General features: G+C 48.7%; 1 protein-coding gene across 1 annotated transcript in view; it reads right to left on the bottom strand.

Moving 5' to 3' along the window:
* The window catches only part of COL27A1 (collagen type XXVII alpha 1 chain), a 151,717-nt gene extending 130,082 nt beyond the window's left edge, over positions 1-21,635 (bottom strand). The window contains exons 1-3 of the mRNA XM_057405899.1: positions 21,108-21,635; positions 12,483-12,553; positions 5,996-7,425 (exon numbers count right to left, since the gene is read on the bottom strand). Coding sequence (XP_057261882.1) covers positions 5,996-7,425; positions 12,483-12,553; positions 21,108-21,163 — 1,557 coding nt within the window. The 5' untranslated portion in view covers positions 21,164-21,635. The remainder of the gene's footprint in view (positions 1-5,995; positions 7,426-12,482; positions 12,554-21,107) is intronic.
* Between the last annotated feature and the right edge of the window lie 408 nt (positions 21,636-22,043).

The following is a 22,043-nucleotide window of genomic DNA, read 5'->3' as shown; positions in this document are numbered from 1 at the left end:
CCAAACAGCTGAATTGTTAACCAGCCTGAACAGCTCTGCGAAGCAGCTAATAGCAGCCACATAAAAGTTTAACCCTTCTCAGTTTCCCACGGTAGCATTAGGAACAATGACTGATCCCACCAAATGATTATAGGATTTATTCTAAGCTGCTGCTGGGAAACTTCCTGGCGTAAAAGGGACCTCTCTTCCTCCTTCACTTTTGGAGCTTCAAATTGCAAATGGAAAATTAAGCTGAGTTGTCTGAAAGGGAAATGCATTGGGCCCTGAGGACAGGAGAAATCTTGCTGTTTCCTCTTGCTGCTGAGATCAGCCAGCTCATATCTCTGCCTCTCCCGCATCGTGACCCTCCTCACACTTCCCTCTGCCTGCAGCGCTGCCCCTGGGAGCTTGTGCCTTTAGATCTCACAACCTGAGCAAGGCTGAACCTGCTGGGAGAGGGCTTGGAGGGAAGCATAATCAGTGCAGGAACTGGTGCTGTTGATGTGGGAAATGACTCGCTTCCTTCTGAATGCCTACTGAATCGACTTGCTCAGATAGCAGAGTATTCCCATTATCATTCCCCTAGGAACAAATTACCCAGGACACAATTCATCTCATATTCTAGTGCACACCGATGGACTGACCCACCTATACTCGGGGTCTCTCTGATGTATTTCTGCCTCCCATGTTGTGTACCCCATTAATAGTGCAGCTCTCCTGTATCCCACGTGAGGCTGTGTTGCAGGGGTGGGCATCCTGCACTGTGCAAAACACTGCAAGGACTGAAGGGAGAACATTCTTTCTCAGATGCTAATGCATGTGGTAAAAGCCAACTTAAAAGGGAGTTCAGAAAACACATCAAAAGCTTCTCCCCATGTTGGCATTGAGTTCTGAGCAGTGATGTTAGCCCTGCAGATAAGAGAACCTGTCTTGTTTTCTTCCCAGAGGAAGATGAGGCACATTTCATACGCAAGGCCATTGCCACAGTACTGTTTAGCCTTGTACATCCAGAAAGCACCAGCACGGAGGGACTGAGGAGCTACAACACTAGAATGAAACCCCCCTGCTCAGGAGAAGGGAAGGGGAAGAGAAGATCTCATCTTCAAAAGATACACCAACCCTTCCTCACCTTTCCATCCTGCACAGGGAGGGAGACAGGACCTAAACTAAAACCCAGCTTGAAATATGGCCTGAAGCAAATCTGCAGGGTTTTATGGAGGAAAAAAATCCATCCAGCATTTTGGTTATTTCTTCTCCAAGGCAGGCTTATCATGTTAAATTTGGACACATCTGGGTTTCAACCAGTCTAGAAAGAAAAACCTCTCATAAGTCTGGCAGGAACAGAGGTGTTGGTGGGAAGCCAGTCTTGTAATACAAGTTCTGCAAAAGACACAGATGTTTATTCTGGGTCTGTACAACACCTATCAGAGACAAACCCTTGTCCACAGCTTGATTCTGAGCAAAGAAGCAGCACAATACATATCGCAATGTCAGTATTCCAGCTTGATGAGCACAGCTTTTCTATAGAGACATTGCAGAAACAATCTCTGCGGGAGGCACTTCAGACTTGAGCAATGTCAGACCTTGGAAAGAAGTCTGAAGGGGTGTGAAAAAATAAAACAGAGGGATCTCGCACTCTATCACTTGTAAGAATACCTGCATATTTCCACAAGGCATCCTTACGCCCTTTGCAGCACATTTATCTCAATCACCCTTTCAACTACTGCTCTTTAAAATCAACTTTGTTTTACACAAATAGAGCTCTCGGATTCTTAGTCTTTCGCCTGCAAGATGATTTCCCTTTGGGGATAGTTCTGGTTAAATTAGCAAAAAGCCACTGATCCAACTGTGTGAGCGAGGCTGAAACTTTTCCCATGAATTATACAAAGCATGTGATTCTCTCTTTTTTTTTTATTAATATGACTCATTCATTAAGAGACATTCAAACACATTGTGTGTTCCTCCATTTATCACAGACTATCAGCTTGAGCAGCCTTTTCTGCTACAAGGAGGACTGGAAATAAGCACTTCATATTTTATCAGTGTTCCAAATCACCTCTTTCTCTCCCCTATTGGCTGATTGATTTGGCAGGGATTGCTTCTCTAGCAAAGGAGCCTCCAAGGGCTCCGAGACAAACTGCTCATGCAGAAGATGAAGCAGTCTAGACTGGGGATGCACTTAGAAACACATCTGCTGGTGGAAGAAGGCTGCCTGCAGGATACCACCACATCTCAAGATGGGATTGAACCTAGGGCTCCTGACTATGCACCATAGTATACAGAGAGCTGGAGGCTGCTCATCCTTCCACCCAGGGTATTTTTCCAATTCAGATACATGTTCCTTCCATCCCCACTCCTCTTGTGTTACTCAGTGCTTCCACTGCCTCTTAGTGGACTCAGCCCACTCAGTGCCAGAGGTTTTCTTCCTCTAAAAATAACCCTCAGACACTTCTCATAGTCAACGTATTTGGGTTCTTTCATTTATAAGGGACAAAAAGATGTGGAATTACAGCTTCACTATATAGGAGGAGAAAGGTCCAACTTGGGGTGCGCTGTGGAACACTCATCTGCACCGGGGCAAGGGGTTTGCTGCAGCTCTACCGTATGACACAGCACATGGACAGCCCACAGGCAGTGCTGATGGTCAGGGATGACTGTCCCCCTAAATCTCCCCATTAAACCTGCTGCTGGTATAGACAAGCAAATGCTACCCCGTCCACCAGAGGATTCAAGTACCCACCACATCAAAGCCTTGAGCGCTTGACATGTTGGCAACAAAATACTTGTGTCTCTTTCGCTTTTATGGGTGTTCAAATTGAGCCATGTGCTTGGGGTCACATCACTCTGCAAGCTAACTGAAGGGGCCTGTGCTTGCATAGGGGATCTTAAGCAAGGCTCTGTGGAGGTGCTGCGGGCAGCCGTGGGGATGATCCAGAGGGAGCTTTGCCAGCTGCTGAGTCAGTGCTGCCTTCCTGACTGAGCACGATGTTTGGGTGGTTTGTGCTATTCCCCCCCCTCTCCAGAAGAAATGCAGAGCCGAGATCCCAAATGCTTGTGGTTATTAATGGTTCCCAAGAAATTCTTCTTTTTTAAGAACATCCCTTCCCCTCCTCCTGCAAACCCAACATTCCTGAAGAATTAATGCACTGACACTAGTTGCATGTGGGATGCAGTGGCTCCGTTTCCTGTTGCGCAGCACTGTGGTGGTCGCGCAGGATTAATCCACAGAGGGTTCTGCCTTTTATTGCTAGGTGAACAGATCCTTTTAGTGCTTGCAGACACCTCAATTATGGGGATGGGGCCCTGCACAGCTAAAATTATACCACGGTTATTTCGGTGGCATTCACAAAGCCAGAATTGCAGTGCCCGCACTGAATCATCACTGCCTTGCACTGCGACTCTCATTCACATCCTGATTTTAGGATGAGCAGGATGAAAGATGGCCCCTTCTCTTTAAGTGGAAGGGGGACAAGCAGGATGCTGCTGGCTGGCAGCCTGCCTCTGCCCATAAATCATAGAATCATATATAGAATCATATCGAATCACATAGAATGGTTTGGGTTGGAAAGGACTTTAAGATCATCCAGCTCCCTGCCATGGGCAGGGACACCTCACACTAAACCATGTCACCCAAGGCTCTGTCCAATCTGGCCTTGAACACTGCCAGGGATGGAGCATTCACAACCTCCCTGGGCAACCCACTCCAGTGCCTCACCACCCTCCCAGTAAAGAACTTCCTATATCTAATCATTGCCAAGGTGGTCCCAATCCTTGCTGAGCAGGTAGAAGGCCATTTCACACACACACTTCTCTGTCCAGAGTGACATTTCTCTTTCAGACACCTTGTACCAGACAACATAAATGGGAAGACTATTTAATCATCTTATCCCTCCATCCATGCGCCAGACTCCATCAATGACATTCCCAGCCCCATCCAGGAAAAGCGCTGGGCAGTGATATCACACAGCACAGCAGGAAGGGCTGCACTGACCTCATCAGAAGCGCCTGCCCAACAGCACGAGGCAGGCGCCAGGTAATTACTCAAGCACAGAACATTTATCAGCACTCGCTCTGAAACATGCTCATCTGGCTATGGAAGTGCTCTATTAGCTTCCCAACATGTCATCCCCATTCCAGTCTTTTCTCCTCTTTCCCTTCCCACGTCAGAGACATCCAATGCAGTGTGGTACAAAGATCTCCAAGTGAGTCACAGGAGCTATTGAGCACCGCACGCAGCCAAGCCATAACCTTTCCCTCCCAAAGTGCCGACTGTATTTCCAGCAGTCAAAGAGGAAAAGGCCAGACAGAGCCTCAAAATGTTCTCCTTTCCCTCAATTCAGGACTCCAGTTGTTCTCAGACGGGATGGAAAAAATCCTGCCGTCTCTTCCCTCAGCCCTCCACAGCCTGAATCTGTTTCTGTGCTGTGATTCACAAGCTGAGAGGGATTTTCCACTCCAGTTCGGTAATAAGCCCTTTACATTGCAGGGAGAAGTGGGGGCTTGAAGCTCCATCACCCTCATGACACTTGCAGGGGGATAAGGTGGGAAAGGTCAGGATTCCACTGAGCTCAGAGCAGTCCATGACATTTAGCCTGTACAGGTAAGCAGCGGTTTAGGAGGAGCTCAGGACAGCTTCGTTTCTCCCCTTGGAAACATGCCTGAAATGACTCTTCATGAAACACAGAAGGAAAAAAACACTGAGACTCATTCTGTCTACTCGGGGATTTAGCAAAACTCCAAGCACAAAGCCTCTGCATCAGGGATATGTGCCTGTAAAGTCAGGCAGGAGTGCAGCCCCCTGCCCCGGGCAGCATCTGCACCTCTCAAAGTGGGAACCTTAGAACAAAACACACCTGATGGTGACTCCCCATCCAAATGACAAGGAGAGAAACTACTACATTGCTCTGAAACTGGACGGGCAGGAAATGAAGACCTTGAAGGTAAGCACCCATCAGGGCCTTACAATACAACCGTTATCACTTTAGGTGTCACTTGCAAGACATCAGCCCATCTGCAGGCTCAAGTGCTGTTGATTGTGTTCCTTCAGCCAGCCTCAATATTTCCATTGTAAACCCTTCTCTCCCTATTTTAAGAAGTCAGCTGTAATAATTTGCTCTAGGCTGGAACTTGGCAACCCAAGACTGTCTGGGAGAAACTCTTGTACATGTACAGCCCCTCATACACACAATATAGCAAAAGGCTGGGGTTGGAACACCAAATCCTCCTAAAAGCTGGCCAGTTTAAAGATCCTGTTTGCATTCTTGCACTTAAAGGAAAGGCAGCTAGCAGATAATTAGTGTGGCCTGACTGCTTTTAGCATTACAAAATGTGTGTACACTTTTACGATGGCCAAGATACACACCCTGAGAGTGGTTATTGTGTGTGGAATGCAGTAGTTAAAGCTATAAAGGAAGCTCTTTGCACGTTTTAAATGCAGGCTCTGAGGAATAATAAGAAGAAATTAATTTACACCAGAAAAATAGAGGAGAGTTTGTTTAAAAAACCATAAATCCTGGAGCAACCTCTGCACTCGCATTTATGGGAATGGGGCACTTTTGGAAACGGGAATTTTGGGTACGTAAGAAATTAATAACCAGTGTTAAATAATAGATAATCTGTGGCATGTTTCTGAGGCACTTGGGTTTTCTTTGGAAGGTGACCAGCAGTTCTGCCCTCTTGGCCCTGAGAGAAACCAGGGGTGAGGAACAGAGACCCAGCTTAAGCACCAAATTTTAAGCAGCAGCTCTTAGGAAGGTGGTAATTTGTATCTTCCCCTTTCTTAAATCTAATATGAAGCAGTACCTCCAAGCACAAACTTAAGGAGCATCCACCATCACAGAGCACTCAAGTTTACAGCAACACATGTGCTAAAATTGTGATAATCACAAACATAATAGTGCTATTTTGGGCTGTCACACACCGCTAAAAGCTTATAGAAACCCTTGTAGGTTACGGTGTGACAGCCATTCAGCTGAGCTGTGACTGGGAATAGTCAGCATCAAGAGCTTGAACTTACCTGAGGTCCTCTCTCTCCTTTCACTCCTGGATATCCCAGTAAGAATGGAAACGGAGTGGGTCCGAGGAGGTCAAAGATCTGATAGACATCAGTGGCAGCAGGGGTTGTGAGGTTGAGGGCCTGTGCCCTGGCTCTGGAGATGGGACGGGCAGACCCCAGGGGTGGTTTGGTGTACACCAGAGGGATGTTACTAGGATCCACTTTCCTGGTGGGGGACGGCACGTGCTTCTTTGGAACAGGCCCACTGCTTGGGTTCTGTCTTAGGGTGACAAAATGGACGTTGCTGGTTGTGTTATCAGTCACCCTCCTCACTGGCTTTACAGTACCGGGTGCTTTAGAGGGCTCAACGGTTGGGTTTTGGTTGATCTTCTTTTTGGTCTCTTGCTTGGACTCCTTCCCCCTGGCCATGGCAGGGCTCTGGCTTGTTGGTGGGGCCTTTTTGGCAGTGGGAAGGGGAGTTTTCTCCATGCGTGTGCTGGGGGTGGGACGGGACACACTGATGGTTGTCACCGTGCCCCGAGGGAGCGAACGAGTGGGTGGCTGTGATTCAGTACTCGATGGAACAGGAGATGGGGCCACTGTGACCTTCGTGGCTTTGGTTGTCAGTCTTGGCAGTGATGGTGGGGTTGATACCCACGCGATGGTTGTACCCGAACCCCGAGCCTTGAGGGGTGCAGTGACCCTGCCAAGCTCCAAGGATGGGGCAGCAGTGGTCAGGTTTCTTAAACCCTGCAATGAGGGCTCTGTATGCCGTGGGGTACTGGGGGAGGCATTCGGATCCCTGGGAAGGAGGGGGATGAGAGGGGGCAGGTTTGGCCGGTAGGTATCTGCTTGCCTGCACTGTTTCTTCAGGTATTTACAGTAATGATGAGCTGCCTTGGCGGAAGGATAAATATCAAACTGGCAGATGGCTCCTTCAAACTGCACCGAGTGCTGGTTTATCTTCCCGAAGAGGAAAGATCCATGTGGATCCAATGCCTCGTCCTTTTTATAATGCAAATCCGCATGTACTCTGCGCTTCCCACAAGAAGTAAATAAAGTGACTGTCTGGCCACGGATGTTGATGGCCAGATTGTGCCATTGGCCATCGTGGACATTGTAATCAAAATATACAGAGCGTTTGTGGCCCACATAGACTATGATCTTCCCAGGCACAAACTGGATGCCCAGCTGCAGTTTCCTCTTTTTGCTCTTGACAGCAAAGAGAAAAGCGTTGTTGATGCGGTGGGAGCAGAGGCTCAGCACCAGGAGCAGGTCGGTGCTGGAGCCTGCGGGAAGGATGGTGCTGAGCGGCGCTTCGACGCGTGCTCGCTGAGTGAAGATGACCCCTGATTTAAAAGGAATGACTCCTTGAGGAACTGTACGTGATGAGGACCAACTGCTCGATGGCCTTTTCCCTGACAGGCCCAATCTTTGAAGAACATCCACATCTGAAAGGGAAGCGCAAAGACAGTGTGAGGTGTTGGGCAACCCAAGGGCTGGGTGGGTATGGGGAGCATCAAACCAATCCATGCTAAAAGGCAACAGGATGAAGGAAACCCAACTGTCCTCTCACACACATTCCAATACTCAGAATGGAGAGCATATAACACATCATGTTAGGAGCAAGTGCACGCTCAACTTGGTCCCGTCAGGGACCAGCTCCAGTTGTTCTGGAGGGAGCTGACCTCGCTACAAGGAAATGTCCCACTGAGCACCAACAGTCCACTTCTCTGGGATATAATTCCGAGTGCTGACCACACAGCTGGAAAGGAATCTGAACAACAGACTGATTGCAGAATTTTATATCCCCAGAAGGCAAGAAACAGAACCTTCAAAGGGAGCAAAGCCTTGTATCTGTGTCTCCAAATTAGAAGGAAGCAGCTTTTGATCTCCGGGACTCTAAAGGGTTTAGGGAAGCAAAGGTGCCTCCCAGCGTGAAAAGATTGCACCTAGATTGCACTGAGCTACTTCAGGTTCTCAAAGCAGTGTATTTTCCCAGCAGATCATCTTACAGTCTCATTTTAATAGGTTGGAGGAACCAGACTTGGTTTGTGCAGGGATGAGAAATGACTTATGGAGGCCGTTGAGCAGAAGAGGTTAGACTTGCCTCCAGCATTTGCCTCCTAGGAGCAAGACAGGATGAAAAGGATTGATGTCCTTTCTTCACCAACCCCATGAGAAGTCCACAATGGACAGATGAGTAGAATCCTCTTGTTTTTAGCCCCCAGATCTAACAAGTGTCACACACAGCTCCAAGTCCAAGGCAGATTATCAGGCAAAAGCAATGCAGACTGGAGTCAGCTGGCAGCAGTCTCAGCTGAACTACTGAACTGGGGAAGATGCCGAGGTCTATGTGAAGTAGATGTGCCCAGACCTGAAAAAGGTGCTTATGCACCCCAACGCTCATTCTTTTACTCCAGCTCAATCATTTGGTCTAATAGAAGAGGTTACTTACATGTGTCAGCACTAGTGTGGCCAGCAGGACAGTGACTGTCCCCCTGTACTCGGCACTAGTGAGGCCATACCTTAAACACCATGTTCAGTTCTGGGCCTCTCGCTACAAGAGAGACATTGAGATGCTGGAGCACATCCAAAGAAGAGCAACAAAGCTGATGCAGGGCCTGGAGCACAAGTGTGATGAGGGATGGCTGAGAGACCTGAGGGGGTTTAATCTGGAGATAAGGAGGCTCTCCACAACTACCTGAAAGGAGTTTGGAGTGAGGTGGGGATCAGCCTCTTCTCCATGTAACAAGTGACAGGACAAAAGGAAATGGCCTGAAGTTGTACCAGGAGAGGTTTAGATTAGACATTAAGAAAACTGTCTTCACCAAAAGGGATGTCAAGCATTGGAACAGGCTGCCCAGGGCAGTAGGAATCACCATCCCTGGAGGTATTGAAAACACATGCAAATGTGGCACTTAGAGACATGGATCAGTGATGGCCTTGGCAGTGTTACATCAACAGTTGGACTTGATCATCTTAAAGGTCATTTCCAACCTTAAAGATTCTATGATAAAGAAAGCCCATAGTGATTACCATTACACTACCGCCGTTGAAAATGAGCTAGGATAACTATTTCCTTCCCTTTTCCCTGTCCAAACTCAATCCCCATTACTCTATGACTCTCACGTTTAAGTGCTCTTTGGGGAAGCTTACTTGGGCTGTATAATCCAAATGCTGATCTTGCAAGTTAAGCATTTAACTATGAAATGCACTAGTGTCAATCATGGCTGCACATGACCTGACACCATGGGACTGCAGCTTTCCTTGATTAAAAGACGTAAACCAGAGGTTGTCCAAAGAAAAACCAAGCTTCTTCACTAAAGGGACTTTGGAATTTGGCTTATTTTACCCTTAGCTGTTAAATATTCATCACAATACCCAACATTTGGAGAACTGGCACTTTAAAAAGATCCTCAGTGTCAGCCAGAAGGGTTGTAGACTCAACCAGTCTGAGGCCTGTAATGCTGCTGGCCAGGAAGGGAGAAGAATAATGAGGAAACCTCTGTTCCTTGACTTTGGCAGAAACCTTGGCCATTTTTGCAAGAACAAATCAATCAATATTTACTTTGTCTGGGCTCAGCTTTATTCTCACCTTCCTTTTTTAAGGCAGCTTGACTCATTTCTAGCAGAGACTGCCATGGAGAAGATGTGTCAGATGTGAAAGAGGATGGAAATATTCCCACTCCATGCAAAGCAAGTAACTCACTGCACAGCATGTGCAAGTGTTAATAATGATGCTTCTCCCATACTATGACATCCTCGGTCCCCCACCGTTTTCCTGCAATATTGCCCAATGGGGCTGTCTGTCAGCAAAGCAAAGGTAAAGCTTTCCCTACTCTGCAGTGGATAGAGGAATCACAGCAGTATCTTCATGCTGGATAATTTCCAGAGCCCATGAAATAGTAAAGGCCAAAGCCTGGGTTTAACAAAGTCAAGTGGGACCCTTGCCACAGACTTCAAAGGCAGCAGCGTTTAGCTCTAAGGAAATACATTTACCACTTAAACTAGGTGGTAGGCTCCTCCAACTCCTACATGTAGTTTTAGGCTCCCTCCCAGAGAAAGACAGTGGTGTCTCTACTGGCAGAGATGCTTTTACACTATTCATTTGGTAGCTGCTCTGCAAAGACACAAGGATGTGTCCCTCCTCAGAGGATGCTGCTGCTACTTGCAATACCAATCCAACTGCATCCAACAGGGCTTAAAGGAAAACCAGCACAACCCAAACACTCCTTCCCTCAAAACCTACTAAGGTAGGGGCAAATTCTAGATGCCTACCCAAAACCTGACGAAAAAGAGACCTCATACAGGACATGAACGTGGACTTTCCAGAACCAGGTCCAGACACACAGCTCAGGTCTCCAGTGCACCCAAGCCCATCTCCCTCTCCATTCCATGCTGACTGCCGGTGGGGCATATCCCCTGGGACGACAGGATGCCATCAGCTACCATAAAACACAAGGTAATTCTTGGCTTCCTTAAATAGCTCTAAGTTTAGCAAAGCATTTTTTCCCCTTCAAATTTTTCCCTCTGTAGATTTTTCCATCAAAACACATATTGAAAAACACATTTACTTCGAGCCGCCTGGTCCCAGGTGCCTTCAAGCTAAGTTACAAGCATTCCTGTTGCAAAACAAAGTGAGATGCGCAGAGATTCCTGAACAACCACATGATCATCTCTGAAAGAGGGGATAAAATGTTTTATTGCTCTCCATCCCATCGCTCCTTTCCCTTCCTTTTTCCCCCATGCAAAAAGCTTTACAAGAGCCAAAAGGCAGGAGAGGAATAACTTGGAGCTTCCTAGATTCCGGCAGCTGAGATGTGATGCCCACAGCTAAAATTGGGTTGAATAAACACTACGCTTCCAAAAGTTACTGCCCAGACCCTTAGTCAGTGCACATCAGATGAACTCACTAACCTCATGATGTTTTGGATTTGTAACACTTATGGAAAAACCATCCTCTGCATTCCCCGATTTTCCAGTGTGCAGGAAGACCCCTAAGCCTTAAACTACAGTGTTTTCAAAAGCCCACGGCATTGGCTTAATTTCATCCTCACACAGATCTACAAACAAGCTCTTGTTGCTTTTGTAAATCTCATGTTTGGAAGTTCTGAGTGATAATACAGCCTCAAGCCACCAGTGTTTCCTTACAGCCTGTGCTTCCTTGGAAGCGTTGGCTTTCTGGTACCCCAAGGTCTGTGGGGAAACCAAGCACATCGCAGAGAAAGCATCTCACAGGGGAGTTATCCACCATGCTAAGGTAATGCTATAGGAGCAAAGCGAGTTTTCTTTAGGTTCATGGCAACAATCAAAAGCCATAGCACCACCCATAATTATCATGGGATTAAAATGATGGCTAGAGATGAGTCTAAACAGCGTATTAAAAGTCGCCTTGAAAAGAAAGATGCCAAGACACACTATTTGTTCTGCCTCTTTATGAGCTGACATAAAACTTGCTCTGAAAACTGCTTGACTAAGTGATTCAGCCAGATGTTCACCTCTTCTGCATTGAGGCACAAGTTGGAAAATATGACGTTTTTCAGGATTGCTGATGGCAGGGATGGATTTTCCTTTTTCCCCTGTAAAAAAAGTGCTCCATGGACTGAGCATCAACCAACTTGCTGTTTTTCCTTCATGTTTTACCGACTAAGAGGAGAGCCCTGGAGCCTGCTAGTCCACTTATTGTTGTCTGCTGCTTGCAGAGGAAGCTGCTCAGTTCCAACATGTACCCGTGTAAAGCATCCATGTGGAAGAGATGTTGCTATTTTAAGAGGAGATGGCTCTTTGACAAACAGGAGCTGCAGAGATGCTCAGCTCCTGCTATCAACTGTAAAAGTTGTTTCTGTTGGCTCTGAAGCTTTCCGTCTCTTTGATTATTATACCCCAACTTTTTATCCTCTCCCAAGCAGCACTAGGAAGGCGATGCCTGGAGAAGGGATGTAAAGACAGGGTGAAGGTGTGTGATCCCTCCCTTATAGAATACTCCCACTGCAGCATAGAGACTGAACCACAGTCATTCTACTGTTAACCAACACGGTGACATTTTTCTTCCTTAAATTTGCTTTTACTTTTAGAACTCCCATCATCTCTATATGCACAACATCCCACGTGCCTGCAGAGGCAGGGCTGGGTTGCAAGGAAAAACCAGTCTGCCAGAGATGCTTAATTCCTTAAAGCCCTGGCCTCAAGGGGCACTTTCTGAAAGCAGTTAAGCCCCAGCAAGTGCAGGTAGATGCCAATGACATTTTAGTGCCTCAATCCCACCAGTTCCACCAGACAGAGAGGTACTTCTGGAGCCCCTGTGAGGCACATAATCACCTGTAAACCCTGGTTCTTTTCCCAGCTGTTAACTGCATCATCTGCAGCACCAGTACTGCAAAGATTAGCAATAAAAGCACCTAATTCTGTGCATTAGGCTCAGAGACTACTAAATGATGGACCTGAACTGAGACCAAAGCGTTTGGCTTCTACTTGGGTTGAAAAGAGAAAGAAAAGTGTGATTTACCTTCAGAATTTCCCTGTGAGAATCCCAGGAACCAGGTAAAACATAAAACAGTCCAGAGAAAGCAGAATCCCCTAGAAGTGGAAGAGAAGAGAAAAGAATGAGTTTATACAATATTAGTAACAAAAAGCAGCCCCCCTGTTAAGGGTCTTCTCCTTGATCACAAGTCTAGTAGAGTCAGTGCCCACATGTCTTTGGGATATGGAGGATGAACGCTCAGCAGAACTGCATTTTCTTCCCAGTGAGATCTCATTTTACTACATAAAAGTCATCTAAAGCCTGCTGAATCCAGTGAAATGTTTTCTTACTGGTATTAGGGGCCATTGATCAAGCCTTGAACTAGGACCAGACTGGCATTTTGAGATGCAGGGACATCAGTGCCAGGCCAGCAGTCACCACTGCTACTCCTTGGCACTCACCCCATCTAAGACAGAACATCCTAAATGCAAGAGGATGGAGGAATAATTCCAAACTGGGAGGTTGAAAGATGTGCCAGGAGTACGTGATGTTTATAAGGGTATGGGTAGGAAATGGGCTGGCACGCAGCGACACGTTGCCTGCATCTCAGCAAACAAACTCCAAGTCTTAATGCTTAAAAATACTCTAAACATACAAAATCCTCATTGGATCTATTCCTCATTTTACACTCAGATACAATGATGGGAGCAGCTTAAAGCCACTCAGCACCTTGCTGCTGCCATTAATGACTTTCTCATTAGCTTGGTAGAGCTGCAGACTCCCAGAGCACAGTGTTCTTGCAGACCCCTCATGCCTGAGAAGGAATTGGTCAAACCTTTCTGTTAGCTCTACTTTAAGCCATTGAAAACAGCAGCAGAGAGGAAAGCTTTTACCAGAAAGGTAGCTGAAGTCCCCCCCTTCCTTCTCCACCTGCTTTGATTTGCAGCCAAATAACGAACATAGGAAACTCCTTGGTTCAGCTCACTTAAAGCTGACAGTGGAAAGTTTGAAGATTGAATTCCCTCATCTTCTAGAGATGATATTTAACAGCTTGATCAGCAAGGGCTGCTGGAGGGACAAAAATGTAAACTACAGAAAACCCTCAGCCAGAAGAAAGCAGCATGGGACACTCGCAGGTTGCTCTCCATTTCAGCCAAGCCAGTACAAACACTGGGATATGCAAAGCAATGCCAAAGTGCAGCTTGCTCCTCTCTTTGGACCAGACAAAGAGAAATCATTTATCCCATGGGACTAGAGATCAATCTTCTCCTGCCACCAAGCTTCAGCACAAGAAAGCATCCTCTGAGGCAGTATATTACCCTGGACCAGATCCTCCCTCGGTGCAGGAGACCCTTTTCCCACAGCTAAAATGAAGCCACGGTGATTTCCATGTCAGTGGGGAAACCTGGCCTTGAGTTTAAAAATCCATGCAGGAATCCAGCCACTAACTCATATTTTAAGGCTTGAAGGGACAAAACACTGGAGCAGCCCTGCATGGGCTGGGAAACTAATGAGATGAACCACATCGTTCTTTGCTCTTTTCCATTACCCTAACACTGGGCTGCTCATTTCAGGAGCTCTGGGGCTGCTTTTAGTTTATGCATGAAGGAAAACCAGCTTGGAACAGCCAAATCATGGTAATCCATAGCCAGCCATATGCTAACCAGGAAACCCTCACTGTGCTCAAGAGATCTCCAAAAGGAGAGACCCGGATGTTTTATGCCCACTTCATCCCATGGGACACTGCTGTCAGACTGAAGACGCTGCTGGGTCCACAGAGAGCTGTTGTTCCAGTTCATTCCAGGGATGTAGGAGGGGAAGTAGAACAGGATGAGTCTTCATGGCTGCCTTTAGCAGCCCTTGTATGACTTACAAGAGGCTAAAACCCACTGTATGGGAAAACCTGCATTTCTATGCTCACCTCCAAAGAACAATGGAGTTTTAAGTTGTGGATGCAATTCTATGTGTGCATTGAGCAAAGATCCTTGCTGGGTGTCATCAGCGGGGTTTGACTGCCCAAAGAGGGCATGGGGAAACGAGGGGAAGGGGGTGACCAACATGACATGAGCACCAAGGGCAGCAGGAGCCTCAGAAGCATTAATAACACCTAACGAAGCCCAGATCTTTCTTAGAAGGATACCTTCACAACCCCAATTGGCTTCCAAAGCCCTCCTTGACCAACAACAGTGAAGGGAACAAGCCTTAGAGGAAAATCCAGCACGTAATTTCATTCCAGTGACACTGACGGGGCTATAAAGGAGACGAATGCTCAGCGTGGGATCCAGCTGGCCTCAGCCCCGCTCCTGGACCCCTCAACACAGCCAATACTGTAAGAGCAGAGAGCGGGGCCGGGTGCCAGAATGCTGAAGAAAAACACTTTGGCAAAGTTTACCAACTTAATGGAAAAAGCAAAAGCAGGTTCCAAATGGCAGAGCTGTGACTGATGGGGCTGGTAATTATGGCAGGGCTCTATAATGCAGGCTCTTTTGCAGTTACAACTCTGCAGTGACAGGATTGCATAAGCAGCTCGAGGAGCAATAATAAAGGAAGATTCTTCACCTTATATAGAGCAATCGAACTCACCTTGCCTTTATCTCAGCATCTTCCCACAAGCAGCGATTTCCACAGAGACTCTGTCAAGAGGTACCCACTAAAGGCATTTCTTTTATTGCACAAAGCCTATGAATACCAGAATGAGGATCCCATTGCTAGTCCCTAGGTGAAGAAGTGCCCCTAAATACATATTATGCGAGCTCATGTGAGCCCTAAAATTTTCCCAGTGCAAACTCCCTTTATAGCGAACTGAAGCTACTGAATGCAGCTTGAATTTGCTTCACTTCTCTTTGTTAAGTTCTGTGATCAGTCCATGGGAACTAAACAGTGCCAAAAGTACATGGCAAAAGACAACAGAGAGGAATAGAGAAGCGCAAAGACTGGCAATAACACTTCTCAACCTTAGTGGCGATTTTAGCATCTTCCAAGTGAGGAGGTAGCAGCCAAGAGTAAGTATCCTGAGGAGCTCCCGTTAAAGAAACCAGAAGGTTGAGGCATCACTTTTGGCAGGGCCTCAGGGCAGGAGGTCTCTCTACATGGTGGTCTGCACCAATACAGAGACCTGATGAAATCACAGCTGCTCATTAGCACACATCCATGTGTGTTCCATCCATGGCAGCGTTGAGGCCAGGTTGGATGGAGTCTTGGGTGACACGGTCTAGTGTGCAGTTGGGACTAGATGATACTAAGGTCTTTTCCAACCCTAATTATGAGTGTATGAACAGCAAAACCATGCCCTGGGTTTTCAGCTTCCAGGCTCACTTGCCACTTTCTCACTGCACACAGATTTCTGAGGGCAGCAAATGGTGACCTGGAGGCTAAAGGAGAGTTATCACCTCTTCAGTTGGCTTGTGCACAGCATGTCTTGCTGCTGCAGCCCCAGTAAAGTCAAGGTGGCAGCCCCAAGAGCTACAGTAAAGGAAAAATCCTGTCGGACATACTGGTTCTTAGCTGACAACCACAGGAACAAAGCACTGCGCTGAACTAAGGTCAGTAGTAAAACGATAGTCTCTAGGGAAGACTTGGTCAGGAATTATCCTCCAAAAAAGTGCAACTTCGACAAAGCTGAAGCAATCTGTAAAATAGCTGTGATCAGCCAATACTCCACATTTCTGGAATTGGTTGGAACAACTTCAGCTTTTTTAAATGAAAAGACTTGTCCCTGTCTTAAAAAAGAAGTCCAAATGATTTTGACATCTTTTTTGCTTAGGTGACGGGTTGAAGCTGAGGAAAATGCTACATGGGCTTTATTTGGTTTTCTCCCTCATTCATAGCGATGAAATGCCTTTGAAATTGCATTCTTGCAGGGTGGAAAAACAATTCTCCCCCCATTCCCCTCCACTCAGGTGCATTCTTTTCTATCCAAAAGACCAGAAAGCCAGCTGGATGCTGAAAATGGGTTTTCAAGAATAGCAAATCTACATTTCTAGCTGTAGATCAGACAGACCATCTTATAAGAGAAAACGTCTCTGCTGGTTAAGATCCTTTGCACAAGACTGGAGGTGATACAAGACCCCCAAGCGGTTTTGACGAGTCAATGAGAAACAAAAATCACAACCTACATACTGAGGCTTCAAACCACACCATGGCATCGATTCCACTGCCAGCTTTTGGGATAGAAGCCTTACTCTGCGCTAGTATCATCCTTTGCAGAGCAGACTTCTGGAAACTCTATTTCTCCTCTCACCCTCCGTTTCTGGAGAGAGCAATGGGAATATATAGTTATTATATAGAGATGTCCCTGTATCAATCCCTTAAACCTTCACTGACCCTTTCTGCAATATAAACCAGCTATTGATTTATTCCTCCAGTGAAAGAGTTTTGTCTGGTGTACACAGGCCCTGTTGCAAAGCCCAGCAAGCTAAGGGAGATGACTGCAATGGCGTTCATTTTTAACCCCCATTCAGCATCTCTGTTTTTAAGGCACAGAAGAAAGCACACAAGCAAACGTGCCCAGAGACCTACATTTCCATGGTCATTCAGAATACACTGAGATACCTAAGGGTGGTGGAGAAACTGTCAATATCACGTGGGGAAGAATGAAATTCAATACCATCCAGCATCAAGCACATAAAACATCCAGAATCCATCCTGCTCCTCCTAGGCACAGGTTTATCAAACCTGATTTATAGATGTCACTAGAAATTCATTGCATGTGAAGCCATAAGAGGAAGATGAAGTGGGACATTGGTGCTTTAACAGTGTTCTGAGCAGAGGGTTATGAAGATTGCCACACCATTATTACTAGACACTCCAGCAGCCCAAACAGGGACACTCACTAGGATGGAAAACTCCCCAGGCCAGGCTCCAACCCATCCTTGGGGTGATCCTGGATGGAAACGTCTCAACTCCTCCACCCCGTCGCAGTGCTTGGAGCGTGTGTGCAAACCCAGGAATCCCTGGGGTTTCTCTGGCATCGTTTCTGCCCAATCTAACCTTAATTCCGGATGGAAATGCCCTCAGTGCTCTGTGCCTGTAGAGATCTATCTGCAAATGCAGCCCAGAAAAAGCTGCTGCTTCCTTTGGAGGCCCCCGGTAGCGAAGGAGGGACCCATGAGGGGCTGACAAAAGGGAGCCATCATTCTCCAAGGGGAGGGAAATTGCTCCTGGCAATGGTACAGCAATGGGTCTCAACTACTGCAAAGCAGCTTTGCTCTCCTAAAGCCTGCACATCAGTCAGGCACAGGAGGGCCTGGATGCATGAAGACCTGGTGTTTCCTCCCCCATATATACATACACCTCCTCTTCTTTTTCCCTTCTTCAGGAGGGAGATGCTGATCTGCATATGCAGAATGGGGAGACATCAGTGTGACCAAGCCTCCATCCCACAGACACCTTGTTCTTTCGATGGGTTTATACCCGATATCTGCAGGCAGAAGGATGATGGGTTTCAAACCACTGGTACTTCTCCTAACTGGGAACCAGAGCTTAGGTAGTCATTGCACAAAGCTGGCCCAGAACTACCCAGCTCCTCACCTCCTAGATGCAGGACTGACACGGCTGTGATGACCCAAACACCCTTCATACACCTCTCAGCAGCTTCCCAATAGGGGATCTTCCCTGACAACCCATTACTCGGTCCCCTCTATGCTGCCCACCCCTCTCTGCCTGTGTGATTGACTTTGCTGCTCTGTGAAGTGACAACACTCACTACCGGCCCTTGCCTTTGTGCTCTCGGTTAGTAACTGGAGCCCTCGACAAACAGCAGTGCTAAGCGTGATCTGTCATCTAACTCCTCTTTTTGTCCTGCCAACAAGCGCCTTTGCATTCCTTCATTTTGTGAATGAGGTTTGGCAGAGCCCTATAGAATTCCCCATTGTTTCCATTTGCACTTCACTCAGTGTCCATCATTTCTACTTATGCCCCCAACAAATTGGCAAAGAAAGAGGGCGGGGAAAGGACCCACATGCTCAGTGTCTGTCTCTGGTCATAGACTTCCTACAAGCCCCTCAGCACCAGACCTGGGCAACCCTCGGTCACTGATGAAGCCTCCATAAACACTGCTTCAAACAGGGCAGATTTTATCCCCCTGACCCATTGCAGAAATGGGATGAAGCTGGAGCTTTGAAGGGACCTGCTCAGAGATGCACACTGATGCAGCAGGAGGGAGACCTGGACACTGATCCAGGGGCTGGTCCATCCGGATGCTGTACCACTATGTGTACAGCTTCCCCACCCAGCATGTGGACCAGGCGGCCCAGAGCAGCATCACACCAGCAGCCCAGTGACAGCAAGCAGGCACCCAAGAGCATCCACAGACCTTCTCCATGGCCAGCACAGAGCGGCAGGGCTGGAAGGGGCCAAGGTGGCACAACCACAGCCGAGTGCTGCTGCCTGGGGATGTGCTCAGTGCATGGGTGAATGCAAAACCTTCTGTGGTTCAATGAGCCTGTGCACTCCCAAAATGCATCAACAGGGCACTTGGAGCTCATGGAGCCTGTAAAAACTTTGTGTTCTTCTGGTTTTACAAGCTCTGGATGCTTGAGCCAGGACAAAGCTTCAGCACACGCTGCAACTGCTCCTCCTTCCCACTCCCATCCATGGCTCTCCCTCAGCATCCAGCCCAGCTCCAGAGGATGCTGCAGGAGCACTGGGATAAGCAGGACCCCCAGTGCCATGCGGGAATGCACCAGAACATTCCCATTACAAGCTGCCCTCAGGCAGCACAACCCTCCCTGAGGATGACTCGATGGCACAAGGATGGCCTGGTGAGCCCAGGCACAAGCCAGCTCTGGGCTCAGAGGACCCTCTCCAAGACTGACAGCTTCAACAGGAACATCCAGGATAGGATGCACAGCACTTCGCCAAGCAAATTAAAGCCCAGCACCAAAAAGCCCATCGGGAGATAATGTGAAGGGTAGCAAGCGACCTCTGCTGAGGAGGGAACGGAGCAGCAGCACGCCGGTGAGGTATTGGAGCCAGAGGAGATCCCGGGAACAAAAGGCACACGCACTCGGAGTCACCAGAAGAGACCAAAGCGCACATTCCCCATGGCACTGCAGCACAAACCCCGTGCACAGAGCTGGCCTGGGACACAGATGCAAAACCAGATGCAGACCTGCAGCGAGCAAGCAGCAGAGCCCATCATTTCCTAAACCCATCCTCATCAGGATCTGATTCTCCTGGGGCTCAAGCAGGACATCCCCATCCTTATCTGTATGTACCATGACTGCGGTCACCTCCATCCTGCTCACAACTTGAAGCCCTGTGCGGTGTCTGTGCCCTTCACTGTGAAGCTGCTCTTGGTCTTTCAAAGCAGTCTTTTATCTGTGTGTTCCCTTTTCCGCTTTGTCTTTGACACACAGATCCCATCACGCAGACCCATGCTGGCGCTTCCCTCCGCACCATGCCCAGCATCAAAAAGGTGCAACTGGGAGATGCAGTTACCAGCATCCCTAAGCATGCCGTAGCCACGTCTGCACAAAAACCCACCCTAAAGCACTGAAATCCGGTCCTTGTGAACATAAACCCCCACAAAACCTCGAGGAGAGCTGTTTGCAGCCCCTGGGAGCAGTTCTGCTTCTCTCCACATAACTCCACGCTCACAGACACAGGCAGGGAGAGCCTGCCCCAGCCTACAAAGGAAACTGCACATTCATCCACATCCAAGCTGCGGCTGCCGGCAGCGGGGTGACCCCGGGGTGCAAAGAGGTGTTGGGGGGGGGGGATATATTCCCAAATCCCATCACCCCTTTCCCCCCTCCTTTCATCCCATCTCCCAGCCCCGCCTGGCAGGAGCAGAGGGATCCTGCTCACAACTTTCCCCAACTGCCAGGCAGAAGAATCCCAGCCTTTTCCAAGGGAGTGTCGGTAAATCATCATTACATCCGACAACGCAACCAGCAGCGCTTAACCCTTTGCTGCTCGCCGGCAGGAAAAACAACAACAGCAGCAGATTTAACAATGGGGAGAGTAAAAGCGGGTCCCGGCTGTGCGAGAACGGGGGTGTGCGAGCAGTGGGTTTATGCATACACGCGTACACATGGATGCGAAGAAGCAATCGTGCGCCCGTGGGTGCAGCGGACACGCGGGGAACGCGCTACCAGCACCCTCCGCCTCACCCGCGGTTCTCCCGCTTCCCGGAGGACGAGCCCAGGTATTCCTGAACCCATATCCCGAGGGAGAGCGAGGCTGAGGAGCAGCATCCCAGGAAGGGCTGTAGGGCCCCCCCCCCCCCCCCCCCCCCCGGGTGCCCGGTGGAGGTGTGCGAGGGGAAGCGGGGAGCTGGAATCGCCCCTTCCTGCATCCCGCATGGGGAGGACATCCCCCCGGTGCTGCTGCCGGGCTGGGGGCTCCTATCCCGGGTGCATGGGGATGGGGATTGAGGGGTGTTCGGGGGTTCTCCTGCCCTTCCCGGCTCCAAGCTCCCCGCTCTCACCCCCTTCCGCACACCGCAGCCCCGCTCCCCCCCTTCCCCTGCTCCAGCAGCGTGGCCTCCCTTCTCCCAGCTCATTCTCCTCTCCAGCCCAGGAGTTTTCACATCATCCCCTGGCAGAGGAATGTCTTCCCCCCAGCCCATTCCCGGGAGCCGAGCTCCCTTCCCGGCTCCCCCGCACCCCCGTCCCGCCCGGGATTCCCTTTCCCCAAGCGCCGGGAGAAGCCGGACTTTGTACTCACCCCCTGCCTGCTGCTGTAGCTCTGAGTCTGGAGACCGGCTCTGATTCCGGCTCCATCACGTTTAGTGCATTGTCTCTTTCGGGCAAGTTTTGCAGCAATCCATCAGAAAAAGGGGGTCAGGCCGGTTTGTGGGTACATCCTTCCCAGGAGCTCAGCTCTCTGCCTCTCTAAGGGGCTCAGCTGTGTCAAAGACACCCCCTGGCCCGGACGGCTCACTCCTTCCTCCTTCTCTTCTGGGTCCTTTTGCTTACACAGATCTTTTAATCCCATTTAACTCCCTCTCGGCAGACTGCAATTACCTTGGGAAGAAGGAGAGAGAACAGAAAGTACACGCTAGGAAGCCGGGCTGGCCCATGGTCGCTGGATTTCTCGCCTCTTTTCTTTCCCCTCCTTATTACTGGTACAATTTCTGGGAGCTCTGATTTCCAAAAGTCCTTGATTTAAAGTGTTTGGTTGGGGTTCCCCCCCCCTTAGCTGTTACTTTGTTGTTTGGTTGGTGGTTGTAATTATTGTTTATTTTGCAGTGCAGATGTGCCTCCCACCACCAGCCCCCCCCCCCCCCCCCCCCCCCCAAGGATCTCTCCTCTGGGCTTAAGAGAGAGGAGGAAAAGGCAGATTTGGAGAAATGAAAATGATTTAAGGATGGCTCCGCGGCCTCTCTCTGCTGCCCTCCTCTGTAGCAGTGAAGCACTTACAGAGAGAAGAGTAATACAGGGCAAATAAATAATTAACGAAGAAGAAACTCTTTTAGGGCCATTGAAGGGATGAAGACTCTGCCAGGCCCCATGGAGGAAGGTGCAGGACCCCGCTCTGGGGAGGATGCTGATGGAGGTGGTTGCTCCTCTGCTCTCACTGCCTGGGGGCCGTAAACCTGCAGCCTTCCACCTACCCCACCATGGACCTCAGTACCAGGTACCTGCCTTGGCTTCTACCTTG

This window comes from Pezoporus wallicus, unplaced genomic scaffold (assembly GCF_028554395.1).
Source record: "Pezoporus wallicus isolate ANWC-B61680 ecotype Strahan unplaced genomic scaffold, APGP_CSIRO_Pwel_v1 contig_4684, whole genome shotgun sequence".
Classification (NCBI taxonomy): domain Eukaryota; kingdom Metazoa; phylum Chordata; class Aves; order Psittaciformes; family Psittacidae; genus Pezoporus; species Pezoporus wallicus.
This window is presented reverse-complemented; position numbering and strand designations above follow the sequence as displayed.